Here is a 26,941-nt window from a genome sequence, read left to right as displayed (position 1 = left end):
GCCGGCAGCGCTGGAGGCGGCAGCGGCCCCGGAGCCGCCGCCCTCGGTCGGTCGCGGGGACCCCGCGGCGGCGCCCGCCGCGCTGGAGCCGGCGTTGGAAGCGCTGGAGGCGGCAGCGGCGGCGGCACTTCGGCTGCTCTTCTCCTTCCTCTTCTTCTTGTCCCGCTTGGCGAAGAAGTCGTCCAGGCTCCGCTCCTCGGTCTCCGCCATGGCGGCGGCCGGGCGGGGGAAGGAGGGCAGCGGCGGCCAACAGGTGAGCGGCGCGGCCCTCCCGCTGCTCGGCGAGCGCGGCCGCCCGGCTGCGGCTGCTGCGGCGGCTCCTGCCCGGGCCCGCCCGGCGGCCCGCACGCCCCACGCCTGACGCGGCTGGCAGGGAGCGGAGGGGCTGAGGGGAGACGGGGCGGGGCCGAGGTCCTGACCGCGCATGCGCCGCCGCGCCGCGGCCAATCAGCGCCGCCGGCCGCCGGGGGGAATCTCCAAAAAAGGGGGCGAAAGGCGCTGACGTTGCTGCGCGTGAGGACGCGCGCGGCGGGTACGGGGAGGGCGGYGGCGAAGCGGATTGGCCGAGTCGGGCGGGACGGCGCGTGCGTGCCTGGCGCCGGGCTCGCGCCGGCCCCTCCCGTCGCTGGTTTCCGTGTCCGGCCGGGATCGGCTCCGGGTGCCGTGACAGGCTGGGCCTGAGCCCGCCGYGTGTGCCCCTCCGGGCCTGCCGGCAGAGACCAGCGCTGTCCTGSGGCTGCATCGGGAGCACTGTGCCCAGCGGGTCGAGGGAGGTGATCCTGCTCGCCTGCTCAGCCCTACTGAGGCCCCGTCTGGAGTGCTGTGTCCGGTTCTGGGCTCCTCAATACAAGAGAGACARGGAGCTRCTGGASACGGTCCAGTGGAGGGCCACAARGATGATTAGYGKACCRCAGCATCTCTCTTATGAGGAGAGACTGCAKGAGCTGSGCCTGTTCAGTCTAAATACACACAGGGGATCTCATAAATTCACATTAATGTCTCCAAAGCAGGTGCCAAGAGGATGGTTCCAAGCTCTTTTTCATGGGGCCCCATGACAGGACAAGGAGCAATGGCCATAAATTTAATYACAAGAAGTTCCRCTTCAGCATGAGGAAGAACTTCSTTATATTRWSRATAGTAGAGCAGTGRAAGAGGCTRCCTGGGGAGGTMATGGTCCCTCTCTGGTGACCTTAAAAAAAACTCAACTGGACACACATTCATGTGCAACCTGCTCTAGGTATTCCTGCCTTAGCAGGGGGATTGGACAGGATGATCTCCAGAGATTCATTCCAACCATAAACAATTCTGTGATTGAGACCAGCCATAGCTTTTCTGGAAGCCCTTGGCTGTGTCCCACATGGAGTGCAGGCCCTTCCTGTCAGAGCCTGCAGCACAGTGAAAGAGGGATAGCCCGCTTGGGCTCAKAGCATTGCTGGAATCACTTCYRAGGAGGCTGAGAGAACTRCTGSAGCAGCCCCAGTCCTCAGCYRGTCCCACAKGCTCAGGGCCCTGCTCAGCCAGCCYTGCTCCCCTCCACCCATGAGGRGAGGTGATGTGGACTGTGGTGACAGAGGCACTGCCTCACACACCCCAGCAAGGCCTGTGAACTTACACTGTCGTTGGAAAGGATGCAAGGAAGTAATTTAGCTTTCATCTTGGAGATGTGTGGTTAAGTGAGTAAGCCTTGAAACACCACTCTGTCTAGGGTGTCCGGATGTGATGCTGTGAGCTTCCTAGCTGCATTCATTTAACTCATGCATTAAAGCCTAGGGAATATGTGCTGGAAAACAAACTGCACAATTGGTGTCTGCAGATTGTTACCTCTCGCTTTGGGTACTGTAGTGACCTTTAACTCTGAAAAAACCCATGGATGTTTTTATAAAAAGTTCACTGTCATTTCAAAAYATGTCAAAAGTTCTGAGGCAGGATATTTGGAAAAACATCCTGAGACCCATGAGTCATAAATAATTACATGAAAACACTCTTTCCGATTACTTGCTTTATTCATCAGCCACCAAAATGAGATAGAAATTCCTACTGTGAGCCCAAATGAGAATTATCAGTCAAATATAAATTGTTTTGTATGTAAAAGTAAGCATATTTGACTTCTTGAGTTATTTAGTATATTTGTACTTTGTGATAATTTCTCTTGAAATCATTACATATGTGTGTGTATGAATATATAAATTAAAAGTTTTTCTGAACTTTGGAGGGTGACGGTTTCAATTTACATCCATGAAAATACTTTCATTTAGTGTTTTCCATACATATTATTCAGATTGTTTGAAAAAACAGGGGAGGTGCCATTGACATATTGCAGAAAGAGGTTAAATACACAAGGTCTTTGTGAAGTGTTCTGTGGCTGTGAGTAACTGAATCACTGTAGTAAAGTGTTCTGCCTTTGGGAGATCTGTTAGAATCCTCTTTTTATGTGTTACTTGCTGTCCTCCCTGTATTTCTTCTACCTGTCTACTTCGAGGGTTTCAGCCTGCACAGAGCAGGCCTTGAGAACTGCAAGTTGCAAGCATCACAATTGGGTAACATGAAGAACGTGTGATCAGTGGCACTTTCCATTTGTGATAGGAATCATTACTGAAGTAGGGAGCAAATTTGGTAGCAAAGTCTCCTTTTTCTGTGCCTCCTTGGTGCTTCCTTCCCACTGCCCCCTTCAGTTGATAGAAGGATGTGTGGCAGGGGTGACAGGGAACGGCTAGGTGTGGAAGAGTGACATTCCTGGTGTGGAAGCACTGCATTCCCTTGTGTTTGTGCTCCGTTATTTCCTGGGAAGCCGACATACCTCCAGCACTGCACCATGCTGGGACTTGCAGGCTCAGCACTGGTAATACCGTGCAACTAAGCAAACACTTTGTGTCCCTCAGCTTCTGAGGTAGATAAGCTAATAATGTACTAAGTTCCGTGCTGTGCCTGATTCTAAGCTGATCATTTCTTGAATTTCAGCAACTGGTAAAATATTTTCATTGTGTTATTATGGGTAGCCCTGTTATCAGGCCAGAGAATATGAACCTGATGCCTTTTTGCACCTTTTAGCATCTGTGTCACTTGTCTCCTGCAAACACAGACTGTAAGGCTGGAATACTCAGCTCTGGATTAGAAAATTAATACCTGTCAGGAGCAGTGTACCAAGAAACATTTCAGCTGTAAAATCTAGAACTTGGCAGAAATCGTGGAAAATATCAGCAATGTTTTAGGCCTTGGAAGGCTGATACAGATTTAAAGACTTGTCTCATTTAGTGCTTTAAAGGAAGCGTTATGTARTTATGCTTAGATTTGCCTCCCACCTCCCATTTTATTTTTATGTAAAATTGTGAAAATGTGCTGATGCACAGTGTTTGTAGTTCTGTGCAAACRCATCAGCTTTTCCCATTAAGATTGTAATTGTGTGAAAAGTTAGAAGCAGAAAAAAAAGGTCAATTTTTTTTGTTTTCATTTCTCAAGTGTCCGTTTCAGTGTCCCTCAATACTTGCATAGAGGACATTAGGCTGAAGAATGGCTCGCAGACACAGACTGGCAGAAATGATGTTCGTAATGCAAGTAATATATCCAGAATGCCACATTGCCATGCCAGGAGCATGAGCTCAGCACACGGCTTGCTGCTGCACTGTGTATCACTGACCTGTGTGACCCGCCTTTGGCAAGACACAGCGCTCAGAGTGCCTCTGCTCAGCTGCACATTTACACACAGGACTCTGAGTTGTTCATCTCTTTCCTCCTCCGCATAAGCAGTGCACACAGTGGGGCTTGCCTGCCTCTACTCCATCCTGTAGCTACAAAAATCCTGCCATGATGCTGCTCCCTGGGCATCTTCGTGCGTTTTATAAAGCCTGAGGCATGAAGTGTTAATGCATGTAGGGAAAGTGATGCAGCAGCCACTGTTTGCACAGAGAAACTGAAGGAAGGARAGTTGGAGTGAATTGTGGGTGATGCAAAAGTTAGGAGCATACTTCCATTTCCAGTGTTTCCTTCCTGCAGTGTTTCATCTCTTTTTGTACCCAGTTATCTTCATTCTGTGACAYGAAGGTGATGGCACTATGAACTGCTTTGACATTTGCAGAGCACAAGCAGAAAAACATTCAGTAACTCCTGGGCAGATGCCTGCTTAAGGAAACTGGAGAAAGTGCCCTTAGGTGCAGAGCAGCTTACAGAAGAGCTCTGGTAGAGTCCATGTTACAGCATGGGCCCGCTTGTCTTTAGGAGCTTAACTTTCCTCTCAGCTCAGAGTTTGCTGCAGTTTCAGACCTCTACAGCCAGAAGGAAAAGCTTTATTGTGCCCTTTTCTCCACCAGTAATTGCCATCTGAAAGCAGGCACTGGTGGCAGCAGTGCATGGTGGTTTGTAAAAGTGTTCTATTTTAGATAATTTTAGACAAATGTAGACAATGAGTTTTAAATTTTTTTTAATCATGACATTAWAAATACTCTTCTAACCAYGGAATCAGTATAAGAATGCTTATCCTAGAACAGAAGCAGTACAATGGTAGGCTAGAGTACCAGTCCCTAGCTGGTGGGCAGTGTTGCTGCCCAGTGTGAAATCTGAAATGAGGCAGGAGCTCACATAGAGCTGGCACCCTCAGCTTCCCCTGGGATGCAGCAGTGTGTCCAAGCTGTGGTGCAGAAGCAGCTGTGCTGTCTGGGTGRAGTATAAAGTACACATATGGTTTGATAGCACAGCTCATCGGACCTAGTGACTATCTGTCACCGAGGAGGGTGGCTATGCTTTTCAGTCTGGGCTAGTTCCTCTCCCCCTCCCATCCCTGTGCTGCCATGGGTATGTATGTYCCTGCAGTGGTCTGATTCAGGGATCCAAGTGGTAGGAATGTTTTCCAGTATTTTGCAGGGTTAATTTTCTGCTTATTTTGATTCTAGAACTGACCCCCAAGATATCAGCCAGGTGTTGACRCTAACACAGGATGTTGGAATGGGAATACATAGCACATGAAGGGGAGCAGAGATGATGTCCTTTTGTGCARCAGCTGGCTGTTCGATTATATTATCTGTGCTCTCTGACTGCATCCTGAGTGTTCATAACATAACATTGTTATTATGAGTGTTCATTCATAACAGCAAATGCCACAAATCCCTCCACAGGAATATAGGTGTGAGTGATACTGCAGTGGGAGAYAATAAAAAATGTTTTGTTTTCTGGTCCTGATTTTCTGAGGAAAGCAGTTGGAAACATGTTCATGTGTATTTAATAGAACAACTGCTAGAGTAGAACATAAATATAAAGCTAAATCAGTTTATGAACTTTAGTGCTTACAAATAGTTGTGAAAGCCTTTAGTCTCTCATATTCTCACAACCTCCCATCTCACATGGTGAAAACTGTCAGTGCTCAGCCAGCATTCAGGTTGGCAAGGCACACTGGAGGGGCTGCASAGCTAGCTAGGTACACACTGTAGTCTGTGTAAAAGTACAGAGAGATTTCTTCACAAGAGCTTTAGCAATTAGTGTGAAAGCACTTTGATGTAGAAGGTGCTACATTTGACTTCTGATGGACTATTCACAAAAATAATCTTTTCTGTGGCTTTTGGTCTTTGCTAGAAATAGAGAGAGAAGCTGCTGGAAATTCATTATTTATGCTTAGATGCTTCCTTCTTTTCCCAACACTTCTCTATGCTGAAATAGCTTGATGATTTTGCAAGAAACTCTTTCCATTCCAATGAATAAACAACTTAGTATTAATCTAATTCAATTTTTATGTAATACTGGATCATGGCGTAATAAAAACTTTAAAAAAAAAAAMCCCTTTCTTTCACATCAGAGTCYAATTGTAGACTCAGAATTTCATCAGGTTTATCTCCATGAATGACATTTATAACAAACAGTTTCACAGTGGTATAGTCAGCAGTTGCTTTTCATACCTGAAGTAACACTAGAAGWTGGCAAAGACATCTGAATCTGCATTGTGTATTCTTATATTCTTTAAATTCTCTCTTTACTTTCAAATCATAGGGAGATTGTTCTCTTTTGAGTCAGGAATGAGTGAGACATTATGTTTTCTTAATGCCAGAAAGTGACCATTCCTAGACACCATCCACAACCTGACAGCCTGTGCCATCTAATTTCTTGTATCACTGTTTGTATTTTCTCTCATCATCACTATTCTTGATGGACTATCAGCTTGGTGCTGATTGTGTCTGCACTGATGTGTAAGGAGGTATTATTGCTGCTCTGAGCAGCCTACATTCTGTGAGAGAAAAAACAACCCAGAATCTGYCATCATCTGCCTTTATTTTTTTTCGTTGTTGTTGGGTAATCTTTAATCCAGTAATTTTTTATCAAAATCTTGCAGGTGGTACATGCCATATGGACTTTTTGCTGAGATTAAATGAAGGATTGTTTGTCAAGCAGCTGTATGAGGAAGGATTTTTTGTATGTGGGGGAATGTACAAGGAAAGGAATGACAACACTTGTAAGTATTTCTGTAATTCACTGGTTAATCAAGTTGAGTGGATTTGGATAGTATTTGATTTTATCAGTCATTAAAATCTTGGTAGCCTTTTTTGCTAGTATTCTAATTAAAAATAAAAATTTCTATAGACTATGTCTCACGTATACTGTATGCTACTGTGTTATCTAATACATGCCATTTCTCAGTAGTCTCTGAGTCCTTTTAATCAGCTGTGTTGTCACCCAGTGTAACTGTTGGTCTTTTAAATCCCAATCCAACACMTGTAGGGTTAACTTCATCCCTGTGCAGAGAGTTGTGAAGGGAAGCCAGCCATCTGCCTAAAATTTTGTGTGATAGGAGCTAAGGTTCATTATGTTTCTCTGAAGATCCTTCTTGGCACTTTATATAACTGCCCTGCACRTGCAATACCATGTGGTTATCAATGTTTAAAATATAAAAGGAAGTCAGAACTGAAAGATGGCAAATGTTTTTCATCACAATGCCATCAAAATACAGGAAACTACCTAAGGTCAGCCAACAGGTGTACAATGTGGATTCCTGTTCAAAAGAGTTTGGCCGACCCGCTTTGGAGGGATGTCAATACCAAGAAAGAACAACTGTATAATAACAAATATAAAAATATATCAATATGTTAAAAARTATCACATTTGCACAAACTGATAACCTGGCTTGGTCTCTTGGTACGCAGAAAAAGGATGTAACCTGGGCTGCAGATAGAGCTGCTGTTGCTCTCCTCCACCTTCAGCTTTTCCAGAAGTTTAGTATAGATTTAAAAATTTTGTTTATAAAGTATTGTTGGCATGCTTGGATTAATGATTCTTCTGGTTTTCATATTGCAAAATTAATCACATTGAGTTAACTGTGCGATTAACTCCTTCAGCATTATTTGAATTAGATTTCACACTACTGGTGGTAGTCTTGTGACACAAACAGAGCACTCACCATTTCCATGTGGGTGCTGTGTGCACACTGGAGGGGTAGCTCAGTCTTGATATATTTATACTGTGAAAAGAAAGAGTGTATTTGCTGGGAAGTGGAGAGCCAATGTTCTTAATCCAACCCCCTCCAACTCTCATGAAAAATACTGGAAGGAAAGAAAAAATCAAACAAAAGCCTGATATTCGTTAYTTTTATTATAATTTTAACAACATGAGTAAATTGAAATCTGTAAGCAAAGCAATTACATGAGGAGGGTCTAATAAAGTTGTTCAAGCTACAACCTACTTTGATTGTTGAATCAAACTGAATAAAGCAGGCTGCTTTGATGGGTTTTTAGCTTCCACGAACATATTTGGCAATGACATCTTTTGCTTTAATGGCAATGATCTTCTGTGGGCTGGGAGTTTCATAATCAGCTGAAAGTAAAAAAGTAAAAAAAAAAAAAAAAAGATAAAATAAAAGGTCACTACTACAAATAGGAAAATTGCTGAAGCAAGTACTATCCTCAATTTAGCAGGTGAAATCTCACCAGTTTTACCAGGATTTGATTATTGTACAATTCTGCTCTGGACTGAGCAGAACAAGTTAAAATCTGCATATTAGATTCTCAGAGATTCCATGACTAAGCGTAATTAAGGATCTTGGATCTTAGAAAAGCCCAACCCTTGCTGTGTTCTTCCTCTTTGGCAGCTTCTCCAAACCCCACCATCTACGAGCCAGCCTTATGAAACATGAGAACCACCCCAGTCCTCCTGCTTCCAGCAACCCGTTCCCAGGGAGAATGTTCTCCATCCTTTTAAGGATGAGTACCTGCTTTGCTCTCCATCCAGGAGGCAGTGATATGCAGCAATGTCTTTCTCCAGCTGTTGTTTGCTTGTCAGCAGATTTTCACGATCCCTCTGCTGCTGCTCGGTTTCTACTTTGATCTCTCCCATCTCTGCCTCCAGCTTGGAAATGACAGAGCCTAGGTTCTGCAGTTCGATGTCGTGCCAGTGCTTGGCGTCGTATAAAGAGTTCTCCAGACCCCTCTTCTGCAAGGGCAGCAGACAATAAAGCAGTCAATTTTCATATGGTGCATAGTGATTTTTATTCAGGTTTGGCCAATATCTCTATTGACTGTATATTTTGAGAATTCCTTTCTTTAATACTTTGATATTACATATTATCATTACAAAATTGAAGTACTTTTACAAGGTGCAGATRCTCCTCACATTGTCAGGTACTACCAAGCAATCTCAGTGAAATTATTATTGAATGTGAAAGCACTGAATATTGAAATTTGGAGCCTGGCTGTCAAATGTGGGACACTTAGCTCACCATGGCAATCAAGAAGAGTCCAGAAATGTCTGGCATCACTGGAAAATGGGATTCATTCTTAACTCTGCGTCCCAAGATGAGAATGTTCTCAGAGGGTGTGTTGAGTTCGCACAGAATACACCCACTGAAACCCCAGCATTCCTTACCAAGGTTCTCAAAGATTCAGTTTCGGCTTGCAAGCTCTGTATTTTGCAGGCAGTTTCATGGAACTCRGTTCTGAGGCCCTCCACCAGCTCTTCCTCCTGGGTTCGCATGGCAGCCGTCGTCTCAGCCTGCTGCTGGTAAAAGAAGGMGACTGTCATCACAACCTACGCAAATTATGGCTTAGCTTCCTTACACACCAATCTGACAGTAATATTTTCACAGTTTGTGGAGATTCTGACTCTAAGTTTGATTCCTGTATATTAAATCCCTCGGCTGAACAATTCCGGATGCTTCTTAGTGTCAAAATTATCATRTTTTCTAGGCATTTACTGTAAAATGGCTTACGCATACAAGTGTATATATTTTATCCATGTCAACAACAGCTGTTCAGAATTCATACTAGTRTGTTTAAAATTATCATTAAAAAGAAAACATTGCTGTCATTGTTCATTTTATAGCCATACTATGATATTTCTTAAAAAGYTGGGTGTCTTCACTTAGTCTATTATGCTTCAGAACTATTCACACCTTAATTTTTCACATGAGGTTCAATGAGTCAGGCAGGGGTCAGAAAATAATTTCTGTTAATGAGGTCACTCCTATACAATTTTCTGCTCTTGTGGCAGTTTATATGTATTTAGTTAAGGTTCCTTGCAAATAAGTGAAGGAAAAAAAATTCTATACTTTTTAATAAGGGCTGAGATCAAGGTTTTTCAGCCTAGGGAAAGGCTATACATGTGGTGACCACAAACAACTGGATTAATGAAGGGAGAGGATGAAATATCTATCATGTTGGTACTTGAGTTTCCTGGGAATCTTCTTTGCAGGGAAAAATATTAAATGGAATGCATGACTTGCAAAGGTTAAATCAGTTGTGTCAATTCAAGGAAAGGTTTTGAGCATTATGCACAAAAAGTGCACAGGTGAAACTGATGGACATGAGTTTTGAGGTTACTCATCTAAAAAATGTCCATGTGAAACCCTGTTAGGTACGAATTTAAATTGGTGTGTTTTGGTGCTCAAATATCCTTGAAAAATCTAGCCAAGACTGCAAGTCCAGTCACAAGACAAAGCAAATGAGGCAAGGTAATTAATCAGAAAATAGCAAAAATACTGCACTCATGCTCAGGTCAGTGCTAGGACATAATTTGAAATACTTTGGTCTGAGCTKGTCACAGGTATATCAGAGAGTAGGTACAGAAAAAGGAAATTAAAATATTAGAGACCAAGGAAAACCTCWCAAAGAGAGCCTGAAGAAACTGGTAACAAAGAGCAAAGGAGTGGAGGGAATTACTCTCCCTCCTGTGATGTCACAAAAGAGTAAGGGCAAGTTTTTCACAGTGTGGATAAACAAATGCTGTGACAGCCACAAAAGATGTTATAAAACCACAAGCTTAGTTGATAAAAGCTAAACTCTTGTTATCTGTATACATAGTAGTAACCTGGATAGATCTGTGTCTGTGTGTGGTAAGGGACACAAAACAGCATCATCTGGGATTAATTTGTGGGGGAAAAAAAGCCCCYAAAATGTCATACCAGAACCTGTGCAGAACCAAACCGATCTTTCCATTAAAGAAAGATGCTTCTTTGTTCCATTAAAAAAGCAAACCAAAACAGGAACAACTGAAATTAGTAAGGGCTTAGACTAAGATGGCCAAGTAGGGGTGGGTTGGATACCAAAGACAAGACAGAGCAGTCTGCTATGAGCTGGCAGTTTTCTCCACAAACAGTTCCTTTGAGCAGGTGAAGGACCGGATATTGAAAGAAATAAGTAGAAAGAAACTGTAAGGGTGTTTTTGCACAGGAAGGAGAAGGAGAAGGAGAAGGAGCAAGCAGGACAGGAAAGTGGGAACACTAAAGAATTTGGTGCCATCAGAGTGATGCTCATTTTGCTGAAACCTGGCAGTGGGTCAGGAGTAGATTTTTCTGGGAAAAGCTCAAGACGTTACTGAGGATGCCCTGGCTTTTCAGGATAGAAAGTGCTTTACATGGAGGCACTCTCCAGGTCTGTGTAGTTTATCACTCACTTCCTTTGAACTCTATGAGCTGAAAACCAGGTCCCATTGACTAACCTTAGGAAAACTTTGTTTAGTACAGTCTGGCATTCTCACAAACTTGATGGGACCTCTGGGATAAACCCCTCTGCTTGGCTTCTTGTATGTTTCCTAGTGATTTTGATACCAGTGTTGTCACAGGATTTTTCTTCATTTTGAAAATKAACTCAAAGACCTTGCACATATATTTGCAAACATATTTCTTGGTTTTGTTGTTTTTTCTTGATGTTTGCTTTCGATACGCCCTACCTCTCATGGCAGCTCTTTACCTTGAAACAAGAGGGATATGTTTTAGTTGTTTTGCTAAGTATTTCTATAGCCTCGCTGTAGTTATGATTTCACAGAAATGGAGAATATTCTGTGTTGGAAGGAGCCCACGGGGATCAGTGAGTCCAACTCCTGGGCCTGCAAAGTTTAATCCCCAAGAGTCACACCATGTGCCTGAGAGCACTGTCCAAACTCTTCTTGAACTCTGTCAGGCTCAGTGCTGTGACCATTTCCCTGGGGAGCCTCTTCAGTGCCCAACCACTCTCTGAGTGAAGAACCTTTTCTAATATCCATCCTAAACCTCCCCTGACACAACTTCAGGCCATTCCTTTGTCCTGTCACTGGTCACCACGGAGAAGAGCTCAGTGTCTGCCCCTCCACTTCCCCTCATGGGGAAGCTGCAGATTGCAGTGAGGTCTCCCCTCAGGCTCCTCCAGGCTGAACAGACCAAGTGACCTCAGCCACTCCTCACCAGACTTCCCCTCAAGGCCCTTCACCATCCTCATTGCTCTCCTGATTTACTGTGTCATGCTCTGTTCTAAGAGCTGGCTCACAATGAGATGGCTTCTAGGATCTAGGATCATCCTCTGAACTTAATCCTTCATGACAGAAAAAAGCTGCATTAAAAGGTCATCTCTGACTCAGCCTCAGAAGAGAAGGATTCCTATAAAGGGAATGGCTATTATCATTGCTTTTCATTTCTAAGTTAATATCTAGTTTTCCCACTGCTGCCGAGGGAAACAACATCGAGGAGAAACCTTGTAGTGTAGAGGKCAATGTGTTTTGTCCTCTTGATTTATAGACCCCTGTAAATTAAGTGGAGGAACGGCCCCAGTAAGAAGAGTAATAATGGTGGCTTATCCTACACAGAAGGTATCAACTGATTAAATTTTTTTCCCATAGCCAACATTTCAGAGCCCTTAAAAGGCTCCCACAGATATCTGTGTTATGAGCAGGGCCATTTCCACCAGTGCTTAACTCTCTGCATCCCAAGAAAGCCACTGATATTTATAAGCACATTCTCCCATGGACTTRGAACAAAATGCTTTAGATCTTTAAMRTCTTTTTTGTTTCAAAATAAACCMCAACAAAATCCAAYCCTCAAAGATACTGCAGAAAATTAGAGAGATTTTGTATTTGCTTCAAATCCTGTGATGTTGGAGTGGATTACAGAGTGCTGACCTTGGTACGGAGCAGGGCACCTGTCTCAACACGATTCTTTTCAATGTCTCTCTCCCAGTGGATTCTTATTTTTTCCAGAATGTCATCCAGGCCACTTCCCAGGGGAACATCAAGTTCTTCCAGCTGAGATCCAGCAAGCTGCTTGTATAATACCTTCACATCCTTGAACAAAAATAACAGACATAAAGAAAGTGAACTGGACAGCTGAATGGTATCTTCAGAGAAGCTCAAGGAAGAGCTCTTTTGGAGCCACAAACAGAGAGAATAATTAAATTTGGTCCCAAAAGGTGTTTCTACATTGATGATTTAGGGTTTCTCTTTCAGATTCTGYRTGGGATCCCTTCCTGCAGATCCAGRGTACTRGAAGAAAYKCCCTTTTGGTGGAAGGAGACTGAAGCCCTGCACCAAGGCAGTGCTTGGGCAGCCCTCTCAACAGTGGCAGCCCTCTTCTTCAGCAGCCAGTGCTTGACACATGCACGCTGTGCAGCTGGGACCCAAAATCAACTCARTTATGCTGCCAGTAAAGCTGCAGTGTGGACAAGGAACTAACAGCTCACCGGATATCAAATGCTGCTGAACCACACAGGAGCATGGGCATGCATCTTCTGGAAGATACAAGATGTGCAAAGCAGCAGGAACTCTACAGCATCACAGCTTGTGTGAGCCACGTGTGTTTTATGTGTGTGCATGTTCGGTGAAGAGGACCCTTCTCTGTGACAGCATTCTGTTCCTTCTTTACATACAAGTGCTCAAAAAATGTAGTCAGTGGAGRATTAGCAGTTCTAGAATTGCACACTTAAGGGTAGCACATCAGYTGTACATCGTATTTAGGAACATGAGAATAACTGAGATTTTCACGTGTACCTAAACTGGCACTGCAATCCTTTTACATCAGTTTAGTTGTTTTATTATCACCAAAAATATCTGGGAATTGTATTTGTAAGCAATGGCCCCTGACAGTGACAATACTGGAAAAAATGGATGGGAATTATGTGAATAATGAACCTGCAAGAATGCAAACATCAAAATGTGCCCACTCCAAGTTCGCAAAAGCTTCACCAGGACTTGTMATGGATTTGCTAGTGGAAGCACCAGTGGGAAGAAAGGTTTGAATTAGTTCAGAAGTTCCTTGGGACTTTATTGTGCCAGAGCTCAGCAATAATTTATTTTAGCCTTTATTCTGTGATTTCTCATAAGCAGCTTCCCCTGGTGGTACTGCYGTGGGAAAACCAGGCCTGTGCTGAAGTGGTTCTGCAAATGCTCAAGGACTCCCAACAGGTAAAGAAAGGAGCTCTCCACCCTGCAAGGGCTCCTTGCTGGCTACGTGTGGAAAAGAGGAGCTGTTGGAAAGCTGATGTTCTCATTATGCCATAGCTACRGACTGAGAGAACAGCATCAGCACCAGCTTTTCTGGTTTCACAGCAGTCTTGTCTAAATACTTGGAGGTTTAAAGGGAATCTTGTTTATTTCTACCAATTTTCTCYTTTCCCTCTTATCTAGAACAACTTCCATCTTTCTCCTGCCGTGTACTGGTGATGAAGCCACTGCTTATTTTCTGCAAAATGCCAGCCCTGTGATTAGACTGATGCAGGTAGGGAGATGGTGATGCAACCTCATCTTGGCAAGCCAGTGTTGCTGAAATCTTGTGGCTGGAGGAACAACCAGTAAGAAATGTAAGGTAGTGTAGTGCCTTGCTTTCGTGTGCCATAACAATTTCAACTCTATCTTACTTTGGGAGGACCAGCACAGTTTCTTGCTGTCCCTTATGCGGGATTGTAACAGCTCCATATTCAAGTGCCCATGAATAAAGGTGCTGATTCATGTTCAATCCATGAAGCCCTGCTGAAGGAAGTAAAACACCTTCATGCAAATAGTGCTGGTGAATGCAGTGAGCAAGTGGGAAAGTATTGCATAATTGGGTAATATGTGCACTTCTAGCTGCCTGTCTGTAGTGGTGCATGCTCCCCACCTTGCTGGGCCTCTCTGGGCTTTCAGGAATTCTTTGTAGACCTCAGCCTTAATCARTCAATGGCTCCTGAGCAATTAAGCTTTCCTTGAGCTTATCAGGAACACTGTCTGTTCCTAGGAGCTTCTGTTGCCTAACAAACTTCTATTGCCTAACAAATTTTTGTTGCCTAGCAAAGGAAGGGGACAAAAGACAGTCCTAGCTATCCTAAGATATCCTTGAAATATAATTAGCCTGAATCAAGCCCAAGTGGAACAATATTTTTGTTACCAGACTTCTGAGGAAAACTCCAGTATTTCCCACCTTGGATTACAGCCAGAATGGAGATTGACAGCTGACTGGAGCCAATCATCTCATGACTCTACAAACAGTGGTTCTGAGTAAGACCCTTTGAGCTCTCCTGGACTACAKCAAGCTGTGAGCAGCAATCTCCCTTTGACTGGGACACCTCTCGGAGCTCACAAACACTAACGTTTTGCAATAAGTAGAGACTGCCTCTAAAAGCTGATGGCGTGGTCTGAGATAGACCCACCACTCCTCAAGGTTCACCCCCTACCTGTTGAGAGATGCAGAAGCATCTGTCTTGAGTGTTGTGCTGAACTTAAGGGGAATTTTTGACAGGCTCCTTTGTACATACTTCATGTCTGTGCGTAAGTGTGTGAGTGGGTTTAAATACCCTATAGCAAATATAGTATGAAYACTGCCACCCCAGATCTATAGTTAAATTACTGCTGTGCTTGTAGGAAATCCTACTGGATCATTTTGTAAATGTTAAATTAGTCAGTGATCAGGTRCTGACAAATCCTTTAGCTATAAACCATTGACCAAGTCTGAGGTTAAGTTTGGACTCAGCTCAGGACCTAATCKCCATCAAGAGTTTAGAAAACAAGGGAGCCTGCCCTGAACCTCATGACTCAATGGGAGGGCCTCCCCTAACCCTTTTGAACCCTTACCCTTTAGCACCTTTACCCTCTGCATCCCTGATTTCCATGTAAACCATTCTGAATTGATTCTAATCCAATTTTCCTTTSTGGGTTTCCTTRTACAGCAAGTAAATTGCACTTTCACAACTCATATTAAACCTGCTTTTGGCAGCACCTTTGATGGTGATTCTTTAATGTCACCTAAACYATTCCTTCATGCCACTGTCCCTGTGATCTGTCTCAGTGGTGTGCTTCTCAAGAGACTCAGTTTTGGGAACCGAGCACCTTCCTAAACCAAGCAGGCCATTTTCATAAGAAGCTGGTTAATGCTCAGCATTGGTGCAGCAGGACCAGAGCTGGTTCCCTGCATGTGCACTTTCTCCTTCCATCAGATCTCATTTTTGAGATGCCCACACATGTGACTGGGCAGCCCCATGAGCATCGTGTTMTGTTTGCAAGAAATGAACTGAGGGCATCTCTTCCGTGTCACATTTATCAAACAAGAAAGGGTTAACACCTAAATGTGAGTAATTTGATAATGGCTCGGGGGTTAGTCCTTTGAGTTAAAGGAGAAGAAAGAAATAGGAGCAGGTTTCAGGAAAATCCCCCCACCCAGATATGGCAGGTGGAGATTTTAATGTTTGCTTTGCGCTGGATGTATGATACCAACCGGATGAAACAGGCACACATGGGCTTTGCAGTGTCCCGAGTCTGGACTTACTTCTTCATGATTCTTTGACAGCAAAGTTAGTTCTTCCTTCATGCTTTCTATCTGACTCTCCAGATCCATTTTAGTTAAATTAGCATCATCAATCACTTTATACAGGGAATTAATTTCATCTTCCACTGCCTTTCTGAATGGCTGCTCATTTTCATACCTGCAGAGGGAAAAAAAGCCAAACTTCAACATAGCTCAGCAAGTAAAACCTGTCTTTTTTTTTTTTTTTCAAATGACACTATTTCTACTAATGAGCACTATTTCTACTAACGTGTCCCAGAGAGAGGCACAGAAACACAGACAATATACTTTGCTCTCACCTTGTCTCTCTATACTTGAATTTAACTGCCTGAAGTACCCTGTCATTAAATCAGGATGTAAGAAAACGGGCCACGTTAGCAGTATCTGCTACGGTGGTTATCAACCTGGTGGGATTCCAGAATAAACAAGAGAGGTTCATGATCTTGCTGGATCCAATATTTATGTACCGTTTCACTATGCTTGGCTTTTTCTCTGTTGTCTTGGCTGTAAAATGAGAAAACCTAYTCACTTTCCTACATAAAAACCTTTGAGAGCAATGGTTAAAGAAAACACACATCATGCATTACTTTCACTCACAGACATGCTGATGGAAGTGTTGTCTATACTCCAGGGTTCTAGCCCATCCCTAAGACCAAATCCCGGTAGTATCAAAATAAAGAGGAAATTTAGGTGGTTGGTTTTTCAGATAGAATGGCTGTTAAAACAAATGGCTCATTTCCAAGCCATGGCTGTAATGGTAGGGACATTTTGGCAAGCAGTTTCTATTCCAATACTTTCTGCATTGCTCTTTTTTGTACCTTTTTGTTTTAGGCTTTCCATTGAAATTGTGGATTACATTGTGAATCTCTTTGGGTGGGAGACTTTTACTGCAAGCACATCCAACCTGGGGACCTGCTGKTTGGGAAGGTTAGACAGGAGGGGCTGCAGGGTGGTTGGGAACCCCCTTCAGAAATGTTTTGCTCCTTGATAGCCACCTTCATCACTGGCAGTGTAAAGCTTGGAGAGTGGCAGCTGAGCCCAGTGAGAACCAGCAGCTTTCACTATGCAGTAGATTGATTCAACATTGCTTTTGTTGTGTAGACTGCTTGTCCAAGTCAGCTGACACTTTTAAAAWGTATTTTTTTAAAACTACTTAATATAAGTGTAACTTTCTGGATGTAAAGCCATAAAGTTAATATCTCATAGTGGTACCTTTCAGATATAAAAGGCAAACTTAAGAATGATTAACACATTTTGGTTTTACGATTAAATAAAATATTGCCACAGAGAGAGAAACAGAAGTTTGAGGGATTATACAAACCATAGAAAATAAAAATCAATTAGTTTGAGGCATAGTTTGTGTGTCAGAGCTCGCAAAAGCTGTTTGTAAATGAATGAGACCATTTTGAGTGAAAAAAGCTAGACGAATCACATTTTCTGAGTAAAATTTAAAGAGCTTCATGCACTCACATATGTGAACATTAGGCTTTTCAAACAGAAAGGCAATGAAAATGTAGTTTTCCAGTATTTAAGATCTTCTTTTACTACTTAGTTTTCTCAGTAAAGACAAGGAAAATCAGCACAGTCCATTTCTGTTTTCTTGTCTAACATTTCTACCCTGTTGTTTGTCGTTGTGCTCTTTTTGCTTTTCAACTGCTGTTACTTGCAAAAACTTATGTGTTACTGAAAACTACCACTAAAAAGCACATGGAAGTTTGCCTTTATAAAATGTTAACCCAGTTTTGAATGAATGCTGAGCACTCAGTGAGAGACTAATGTCTGTGCTAAGACAAATGTCTGTGTTAAGGGTAGCTTAAGTCATTCTGCTTGTGCACTTTTGTTACTATGAATCTTCAAAATCTTCCAAAATAAYGTTAGCACCATCATTACTTTTCTCCTAAATCAGGGTGTTGACTGTGAATATGCAACTTAAAAAACAAGCCCATTCTGCTCCCTGATTCTACTCCACTACAAATTAAGAGTTCACCAAGGCAAAATTTCAAAGAAAGTGGCCAGCTAGGTGCCACCACAACACTACCTGTCTTTAAAATCTTCAGCACAGGCTTGAATATTCTCRGTGTGCAGCATGAGACGAGCATTTTCAAGGACTGCTTCACCCACCTAGAAGAAAGATACAACAGAGCTCCAGCAATGAAGATCTTCAGCACATGTATCTTAAGCAGATGTACAGCTTTGRTTCTGAAAATAATCCTTTATTCTAGGGRCTGTTCAAGTGACTCATTCCAGATMATTTAATCAATTAGTTTTGTACATACAAGTTCACAAATTCTCTGCAAATAGGCTATAATTTGTCATCAAACTGCTCATCATTCCTTCTAAGCACTCATCTTCTTGTAGAAACACTTTTATTCTGATCATCAGCTGTTTGCAAGGGGCAAAATTCATTGCCTTATGCAGGCTATTTTCATCATCTAAATCCCACTTATACTTTTTAGATAMAATTTAAGCAGCACTTATGCAGTTCCTATTCTACTTCCCATATCAGCAGTCCTCTTCAGGGTCGTCCTCCTCAGGGAGCCACGGAATACTTGTTGCTCATGCCGCCTGTGAGCCCTTCTCAGCTCCCAGAGCATCGTTTTCCTTCTCTTTTGGGATCCTCTAGGCTCTTGCCATAGATATGAGACCTGAGAAGCAGGGCAGCCTTCAAAGATTATTACACTGATCGGAAAGATGGTGCAAATCAGACTGTGGCATCATTGCTATGGTTCTGGGCTGTATCTCTAATGTCCAAGAGGCACTTGAGGGCTAAGCAAACCTGAAAGGCTAGCGGCTTGTTGTGATTCAGAAAGGTTATATAAAATGATAAAAAGGGAAAAAAGACAACTCCCTGCCCTGGAGTCACACGTGCACTGAGCTTGGAGGTGACTGAAGACATGCAGAATTCAGTACCAGGCTTAGAGTGATCATCACCTCTGCAAGTAATTATCCAAGACCTCCAGTCACCCCATGATCCATGCTGTCACTCTGGAAAAGCTAAACTGAACATTTCTTTGGTCTTTTTCAGGAGGCACCTGTGAAGATTTGCAGTTAAAACTAAATCACCACATAAATAARATTGGATTTTTAAGCTGGCCAGAAGAGTTCTTGAAGCAGAAAAATCTTTCCTTAGATAATTAAGTCTGTAACTAAGTAAGATTTCAAAATCACCCAAAACATTCTTCTCCTCCAAGGTGAAACACATTATGCAATGTGGAAAAATCAAGGCTGCTTCCAGGCAAATTATCTCAAGTGGATTGCAAGCAGGATTGTTGCCCTGTGTTTCCAAATGCTCTGGGGCAGCTTGGTGATGGGGTGGAGGTGGGTGTGCAAGGCTGTGGCATTTCTTGGTGATAATTAACATTTACTCTCGTGAAGAGTGAATTACTTCTGCAAATGTCTTACAAATGTTTGGACAACAAATGTGTAATGCTGACAAGGAGAAATGTGGAGAAACAATGTGTTTCTTAACTATCCATAAYGGATCATGAAGTTAAAAGCACTCTACATCTTTTCTATCTGATGAGGAACAGCAGTTCAGAAAGTGGTTTTCTTAATTCTCACCTACTGTTAGAAAAAAACAGGGCAGGTGGCTGTGGCTGGAAGCCTGGGGCTGCAGCTTGTTTCATGCCATTGCACGGGCAACCTGTTTTTCTGTAGAACTGTGGGATTTCTTGGCCAGTTCCAACCAATAGGGTAGAGGGATAGGCCATCTCAGAGACATCCAGTTTGAACACATTGCATGAAAATAGCATCTGGACAGAGGAAAGACGTCCTGTAAACACTGCCACTCAGGAGAAAAAAAAATAAAAAATAATTAAAAAAAAATCCCTGTTTCAGCTTTTTGGCTGGGAAAGCTGGGGAACGCAGCAAAAGCATAGGAATCAGAGATGCCATGAAAGCCACAGGATGGGCAAAAAGATGTGTGCACCACACAACTACAGGAGAATTCTGTGTGCTCACTTGCACACAGAACTGGCTGCTCTTCATTGCTCAACCCCTTATTTCCTTCTCCTTGATTTTTTGCAACCCCACTTTACCAGCACTGCCCTAACTCCCCAAACCCTGGGCTGTCCATGTGTGGCATTTCAGAGCAGCTGAGCAGAGCTGAGATTTTGGGGACATGTGACTCTGCTATTCCCAGGTTCCCTTGCACCAGGACACCTGAGTTTCTCCTGAAGGATGGGGAAATGACATTTATTTTTTACCTGGCAGCAGCACAGAGGTAGAGGGACTTCTTTGACGTAAACTGTATTTTTCTGCCTTTTTTTTCTCTTTTCTTTTTTTCCTACAGAAGTTATTTTGTCCTCCTGCCAACTCATACATGTGTGGATCTTCACAGAATCTTTTATTCTTTTCCTGACTAAATCAAGGAGCAGAAATGCTGCCCTGTGATTTGCCCTGCTCTGTTGGAACAAACCCGTTTGCCGCCGGCAGGAAACCCACACGGTTATAACACCTGACCTAAAGTCTGACGAAAATTAATGTCTTTGAGGGAAGTGGGAACATCCTGCGAGCAAAAATAACATTAAATCCTGTGAGCTGTACAGTGTCACTCAGAGGCATGTTAATAGATAAGTTTAGAGGCTGAATGCAATGTAAAATGGTGTAAAATGGCTTTTGGGCTCCAACAAAAGCAGAAGCAGGTAATAGCCAGTGAATGCTGCCTGGATTTTTGCATCTATGTGGAGACAGACTGTTTTTTAAAAGTGTTTTTCATTAGTGATTTTGTGGATTTATTGTGGCATTTGAGGCGACTTTTACCTGTGCCACAATGGATGTCTTTCCATAGTCCTGAGGTTTCAGTGAATACCCCAACTCTCCTGTTCATAGACCAGCAGCTAAAGCCACAGGCTCAGTGAGAAATTCCAGAGCTTTCCAAAACTGCACAAAACCCTGAACTTTGCCACGTAAGTAAAAATGCTATTAAAAAAAACCCCAAACTTGTTTAATCCTTCAGGGATGAGTGTTGCAGTGGAAACTAGCAGGCATCAACTTTTCAGCCCTCCTGGAAATCCCCTGTGTACCCTTTAAATCTGGCACTGAACTTGAAGGGTAAGTAATTACACAGTAGTTTCTTTGTAGAAACCATGTTTCCTGAGAAATTCCTTTTGATTTGCATGAGCTGTGAAAGCCCTTTCCTAGTCTCTAGAAGAAGAGATGTAAGTCTTCCACCTCGTGTCTCTTTTGTTTGATTTAATTCTGCTATTAATCAACAGCTGGATGAAAACACACAGTGTTAGTGAGACAGATTTCATAGCCACTCTGCTGACACATGAACTAAAACACATGATGCAGCAGTTCAGGAAACACCCTTCTTTGTGTCCCCTGGAAATGARGGGGCTTACAATGCTGCAAGCACTTAGAAACTGCCTCTTCTGCTTGAAAAGCAGAAGGAAATGCTGTCCTGCCTCACAGGGCTTCTGGGAGGCTTCACTGATGCTCCTGTGGCATTTATAAAATGGGAAGAGTGGAAAAAGGCAAATATTATTACTAATAATAGCTCCTTTCAGTCACACTTTGTCTTTCAACACTTGGATCTGTGATGCACATGTACCTTTTGATCACGATTTTTTCAGGACTTGAACTAACAGTGAATATTAATGGTATTGAACATCTTAACTACAAAGCAGCAACTATTTTCTTTGATTTCATTGTGATTTTATGGACATGAAAATGAAATGTTAATTTTTTGGGGAAAAATTCACATCAAGGTCTGCATCAACATGGTGGCTTATTTGCTGGGTTACAACTGGTATCAAGGATAAACAGCTGCTTCAAGGAAGTGGGCAGATGCCAGGCTTTATCAAGTGTGATGTGATACAGACACTTAAAAGGAGAATTTATCCCTTCCCTGGTGACTGGCACCTTTTGATTTTTAACAGAGATTTGGCCAAGTTTGGCATTGCAAGATTTACTGTGCCTTTCAAATGCTCAGCTGTGCTTTATCTGTAGCTTTGTATAGTTTTGCTGTTCTTACAAATGTCTAAATCCTTTCTGGCTGCTACTAAATTCATGGCCTCAGGTGTGGCCCGTGATAATGAATCTCATGGTTTAATTATTCATGTAATGGAAACTTCTCTGGCTTTTAAGTTCCCTTCAGCTAAAGCAAATGCCTCCATGGAGAAAGATCAGAAGATACCAATCTAGTCTTTCCTTCCACACATGCAAGGAAATAGTTGATAGCAGACCACTGCCTCCAACATGTTTTAATTCACAACTAAAATCAGGCTAAAAGCCACTGCCAAGCAGTAAAYGCTTAATGTTTTTGGTCATGCTTTCCATGTTGAACCTTTTCTCAGAGCCTGAAGGAAGAAACCTCAAAGGTGGCAGGAGTGGCATTTGTTGCACTGCCTCAGGAAAGGTAATACCTGGAGAGAGGCTGAGAAGATTGACGGCTTCTTTGCTGATTCCTGCTGCATCCAGGGAAATTCAACTTCATGTGTACATCAAATATTTTACAAGTGCTCAGGACTGCATCAAAGAATGGTTCTCAAAGCAGGATATAYCTCTTAAAGAAATTATCTGTAAAACTGTAATGTTATTTAGGCACAAGGAGAAAACCTCACACCCCCTCGAAGCTGCCTGTGAAGGCTGCCCAAATTTATGCTGTTGGAGATGGCTGAGAGAACGTAATTAAATTCACTGYCATCCTCTATAGGGCAGTTGATCAAGCTTTATGCTGTTTTGTGGGAGTTTGTTGTAYCCTTGGATGAGTAGCTGAGTGCTGTTTCACCCATTTACTGACACTGATCAYGCGCTGTGTTGTGCTAGAGTGTGTCACAAGTAACACTCAGCAGCCCTCCTGACCCTGAAGCAAATAAATTAGTGGGTCTGACTCCAAATGTGGCAATTCCTCAGACTGTTAGACCTGTGTATTCTCCAGGCTTAATATCCACACTGAATAAATGCTGATAGTAAGGCCAAATGCAAATAAAAGTATCTCTATAGAAAAACCCTGGAGGTCTTTCAGTGCTCCCAACCATGCACAGGATGCCACGATCAGTCACAATAGTGATAAAATTAGGCCAGGATGTTGACTCCCTCTCCTGCTTCTGTGTTTACTCCTGAGATCTGAACTGCACTGTGTGCCATCTCGCAGGCAAAATAAATCTGTGTCTCCCACACAGCTGTAATTGAACAGTCACAGAGACYGAGCTACTCTCCTCTCTCTGTAAACTCACGGAGATTATTTCAAGCATCCACTTCTCCCAGGTGCTGCCCAGTTCCCTGGGAAGGAATTGCCATTGCAAACAGTCTCCTATTCTGCAGAAGAGACACATTTGATTAGAGATAGAATTTTCCACAAGAAGCCCAGGACAAAGCCTGGAGAAGATGGATATTCCCAGGGTAAAATTTATATTTCTGTCATGAAATTGTAATTCTGTCACATTAATTCCTCTTGGCAAGGATTTCYCATTTCCCTCTTTTCCTGCAAAACTCCTCTCGCTTTGTGCCCATCCCAATTAGTGTGTGTCCACCTGCTCTGCTAAAAGCTGAGCAGGCGGGTAATGAATGCTGCGAGCTGGATTGTGGCTTTCCATCATTCAGCTCCCACCAGTGATCCCCTGCTGCAGCCACAGCTCTGACAATGGCAAGGAAACTGTCACGAGTGTTTTACCCTGAGAGACCCTCCACTCACACCCTCCCAGTCACTCACTGACACCTTTCTCTCCTCAGCTCTGTGTTCGGGGGATATACTGGCACGCAGTTGTTATTGCTGGAAATGCAACTATCCAAAATCTGGGATGCTGGAGCATATCCCATGAAGGGCAGGAGGGAAATGGGACTTGAGGTCTGATGGTGCCTCTTCTGTGCCACTGCAGAGGCAGGCCTGTCCCATTTCTGATTTTGGGACCAGGAGAGTCCTACATGGCCATGTCTTGTCTGCTCACTGGGAGGGCAAGAAGAAAGGGCTTGTGCTTAGACCCCCTCCTAATAGTGTATTTTTCTTTGCTGCTGCTTCTTCAGAAACTGTTCCTATCATGAGTGCTTGGGCTAAACCAGGTGCCTGCTCGAGTGGTTTTCTGCCCCAAAACTTYCACAGCTGCTTTATGTGAATGGCACTGAGAGGTTTTATGGCTGTTGGTCATCTCTCCCAGCTGAATCCATGGGCCTGGCCGGGAATCAAAATGAATGCTCAGATTTTACRAGAAGATGAAAATGGGGCATGCTACTCTTAAAGAAATCAAGGTGAATGTGGATGTCTGTGGAAAATCTGACTATTTTTATAAAAATTGTATCTGGGAATGTATCTGCCAGGTGTCTCTCATTTCTGCTACACCTTGCCCCTCAACACTTTTACTTTTCCATTTGAGACATGTTGTGGCAGGAGGGTTCTGACTTCATTGATTCCAGCTGTTGCTGCAGCAACTGATTTTGACATTATTTTTGTAAATGTGATGAGTTTGATGTTGATGCTGGCATAGTTTTGCTAATTAGCTCAAGGATGAATGAGTTAATTGGTGTTTCGGCTGGATGAGGTCCTCCTTTCAGTTTTGGTTAAATGCTTAGTAAAAAAAAGCAAAGGAATCTATTAATCAGAATTGTACGTAACAGCTTGGATCRTATCTGTGAAAGACAAAACCCCACTAAGTGATGCCTCTTTTACTGATTTAATTGAAGCAATTCAGAAAATTTGATGTGTTCACTGATATGTTTTGATGGTTAAAGAGGTATGGATGATGCTAATCTTTTTCTCTTCTTTTCTGTGATACTCACAAATGCTATTACTAYATAGCTTTATTTTTCTGATTTTCATATAGGAAGAGCCCAATATTCAGAATAGATTTCATTATGAGATGCTCTTATTTACTCATAAAAAAAGAGAGGTAGGCAAAGATGACTATAAATTAAGGTTGACAGGAAAGCAACTTGGATAAAAAGTTATTACATGAACAGGTTCATCTGCACTGGTATTGTTGGAGGTTTATAGAAAGAAAAATGAAACAGTCCTTCCTAAAGTGCCAGTGGTCCCACATTTTTGGTCTTAACCATAAGCCCTAGCAGGATTTAAAAGTGTTTAAATAAAAACCATAGAATTCTATGACTACAAAATGGAACACTCATCTGGAAAAAACGGGATGGTGGCTGCAAAGGATTAACAATCCCTGTCCCCCGGTCAACGTCCCCATCTGCCTCAGTGAGAGAACAGGTTCGAGAGGATGGCTTTTTGTAAGCTCCCCAGGTTCAGAGCACCCCTTTCCTTCAGCAGCTGGTCCCTTCAAGAAGCAACAACTCCATTTACTAATACGAAAGGGTAGYAACTTTAAAAGTTGGTGCTTAACTGGGTGTTTTTGCTGATATGAACTTTGTGCAACAGCTTATGCCACCACATACAGAGTTCAAATAAGTCTGTAGCATTCTGGGAGAAGACCTGCCCCAAAAATGCAGAGTAAAACTGGCTAGCCCAATTGTGAAACACACAATTGTCCCAGGCAATTTAAAGTTGGCTCTCAAGCTTTCTGAAGACCCACTGATTGCATTTTCCGTGCCTGCACAAGTGCTGCTGGGAAGAGGTGCGCAAGATGCCGGACTCCAGCTCTTCGGAGTCCTGTCCTCTCCCTCTGGCTGGGAGCTGGGAAACCAAGACCTCTGTGGTGCACCAAGACCTCAGTGGACAGAGCCCTAAGCAGGACATCAGCCTGCAAAGCCTTACTGCTCTTACTGGTCAGCAAAAGGAACTYTCTCTTGTCCATAAGGTCAATGCAGACACCGTTTCACACCCACATAATAAACATTTGTGCAATAYGGAGAAGGTGTTAGTAAGGGATGGTGGGGTGATGACAAAGGGAAGGAAGGGAGTCACTCATTTGTAGCCATGTAAATATTATTTTTAAATAAAGAGAGCTTTTGAAAATGTTATTAGGCAAACAAGGGAATAAAGTAAAAATCTGAATTGCTGACTGAAAAAAACCCACATGCAACGTGCTTGTAATGTTGAGCGATAACCTAATTCAATCCTAGCAGGTTTCTTTTAATAATTTTGATACTCAGCATAATAACCACAGATTTTAAAAAGAAAAAAAAAAATTAAGGAAAAAAACCCACCCGTTCTAATCAGCCCAGACTTTGGCGCCTTGGGGTGCATTTCAATCGCTCCCATGCCCACGATGCCTGAGGCAATTCTCCTGCTTAATAGGCATTTTCCACAACACACTGTGAAATGATAATGCTAATTATCACGAAGATAGATTTGAAGCCCTCTCTCTAGGGCACCGCGCCTTGAAATCAGGCGGCTTTCCCTCGCCTCTCGCAGTTGCCATTGACCGGCGCAGCGCCCTTCCCTCTGYCCCGGCTGCCGGCAGCGCTCCGCTCTCACCTGATGGTAAATCGCCTCCCAGTTCTCCCGCAGCGCTCCCCAGCTGCCCACGCTGGCCGCCTTCTTGTCCAGATAGACTCTGATGTGCTCCTCCAGCTCCTGGTTGACCTGCTCKAGAGCTCGCACCTTCTCGATGTACTCCACCAAGCAGCCATTCAGGCTTTCGTAGGAGAGACCCCTGCTCTTATCCAGCCCCGGGGCCAGGGGCACGGCGGCGGCGGAGCTGCGGAGACCCTGGAGGAAGACGCTGCTGATGCCCAGGGCTCTACGGGACACTCGGGTGCCCAGGCTGCTCACGCCGCCGGTGGGAACGGTGCCCACGTAGACGCCGGGGGGTCTGGACAGGCTCCCTCCGCCTCCGACGCTCACCCGGCGGCCGGGCGGCCCCGAGCTCTCCGCCGTGGAGGTAGAGGGCTGCTGCCCCAGGAAGGACGACCGGCGCCTGGGCAAGGGCATGTTGTCGCTCCAGCGTGCCGAGCACCGCCGCTCAGCCCGGCCGCCTCGCCCCGCACTGGCGGGAGGGATGTGCCGAGCCCAGCAGGATGGGACCCGCGYGGGATTTCGGCTTTGTGCGACGGCTTTCTGGAAGGGGGGCTTTGTGCTGCCTGGGAGCACCCGTCACATTGTCCGGGCGGCTGCTGGGTCAGCAATCCCATTTCAGG

The 26,941-nt window shown here is 43.6% G+C and overlaps 2 protein-coding genes across 2 annotated transcripts in view; both read right to left on the bottom strand.

The window, feature by feature from the left end:
- Nucleotides 1–364, bottom strand: part of CDV3 (CDV3 homolog) — a 9,825-nt gene extending 9,461 nt beyond the window's left edge. Inside the window, exon 1 of the mRNA XM_057377264.1 lies at nt 3–364. Within this exon, the coding sequence (XP_057233247.1) occupies nt 3–210 (208 nt within the window). The 5' untranslated portion in view covers nt 211–364. The remainder of the gene's footprint in view (nt 1–2) is intronic.
- Nucleotides 365–447: 83 nt separating this feature from the next.
- Nucleotides 448–26,831, bottom strand: BFSP2 (beaded filament structural protein 2). The gene is made up of 7 exons (XM_057377293.1): nt 26,280–26,831; nt 18,000–18,082; nt 15,944–16,100; nt 12,334–12,495; nt 8,833–8,964; nt 8,180–8,400; nt 448–706 (listed from the first exon to the last, which is right to left on the bottom strand). Exons 1-7 carry the CDS (start codon nt 26,733–26,735, stop codon nt 448–450), a joined length of 1,470 nt encoding a protein of 489 aa, XP_057233276.1. The 5' UTR covers nt 26,736–26,831.
- Nucleotides 26,832–26,941: the final 110 nt, after the last annotated feature.

This window comes from Malurus melanocephalus, unplaced genomic scaffold (assembly GCF_030028575.1).
Source record: "Malurus melanocephalus ecotype Western Australia unplaced genomic scaffold, MMel_1.1 scaffold_309, whole genome shotgun sequence".
In the NCBI taxonomy this organism is placed as follows: Eukaryota; Metazoa; Chordata; class Aves; order Passeriformes; family Maluridae; genus Malurus; species Malurus melanocephalus.
This window is presented reverse-complemented; position numbering and strand designations above follow the sequence as displayed.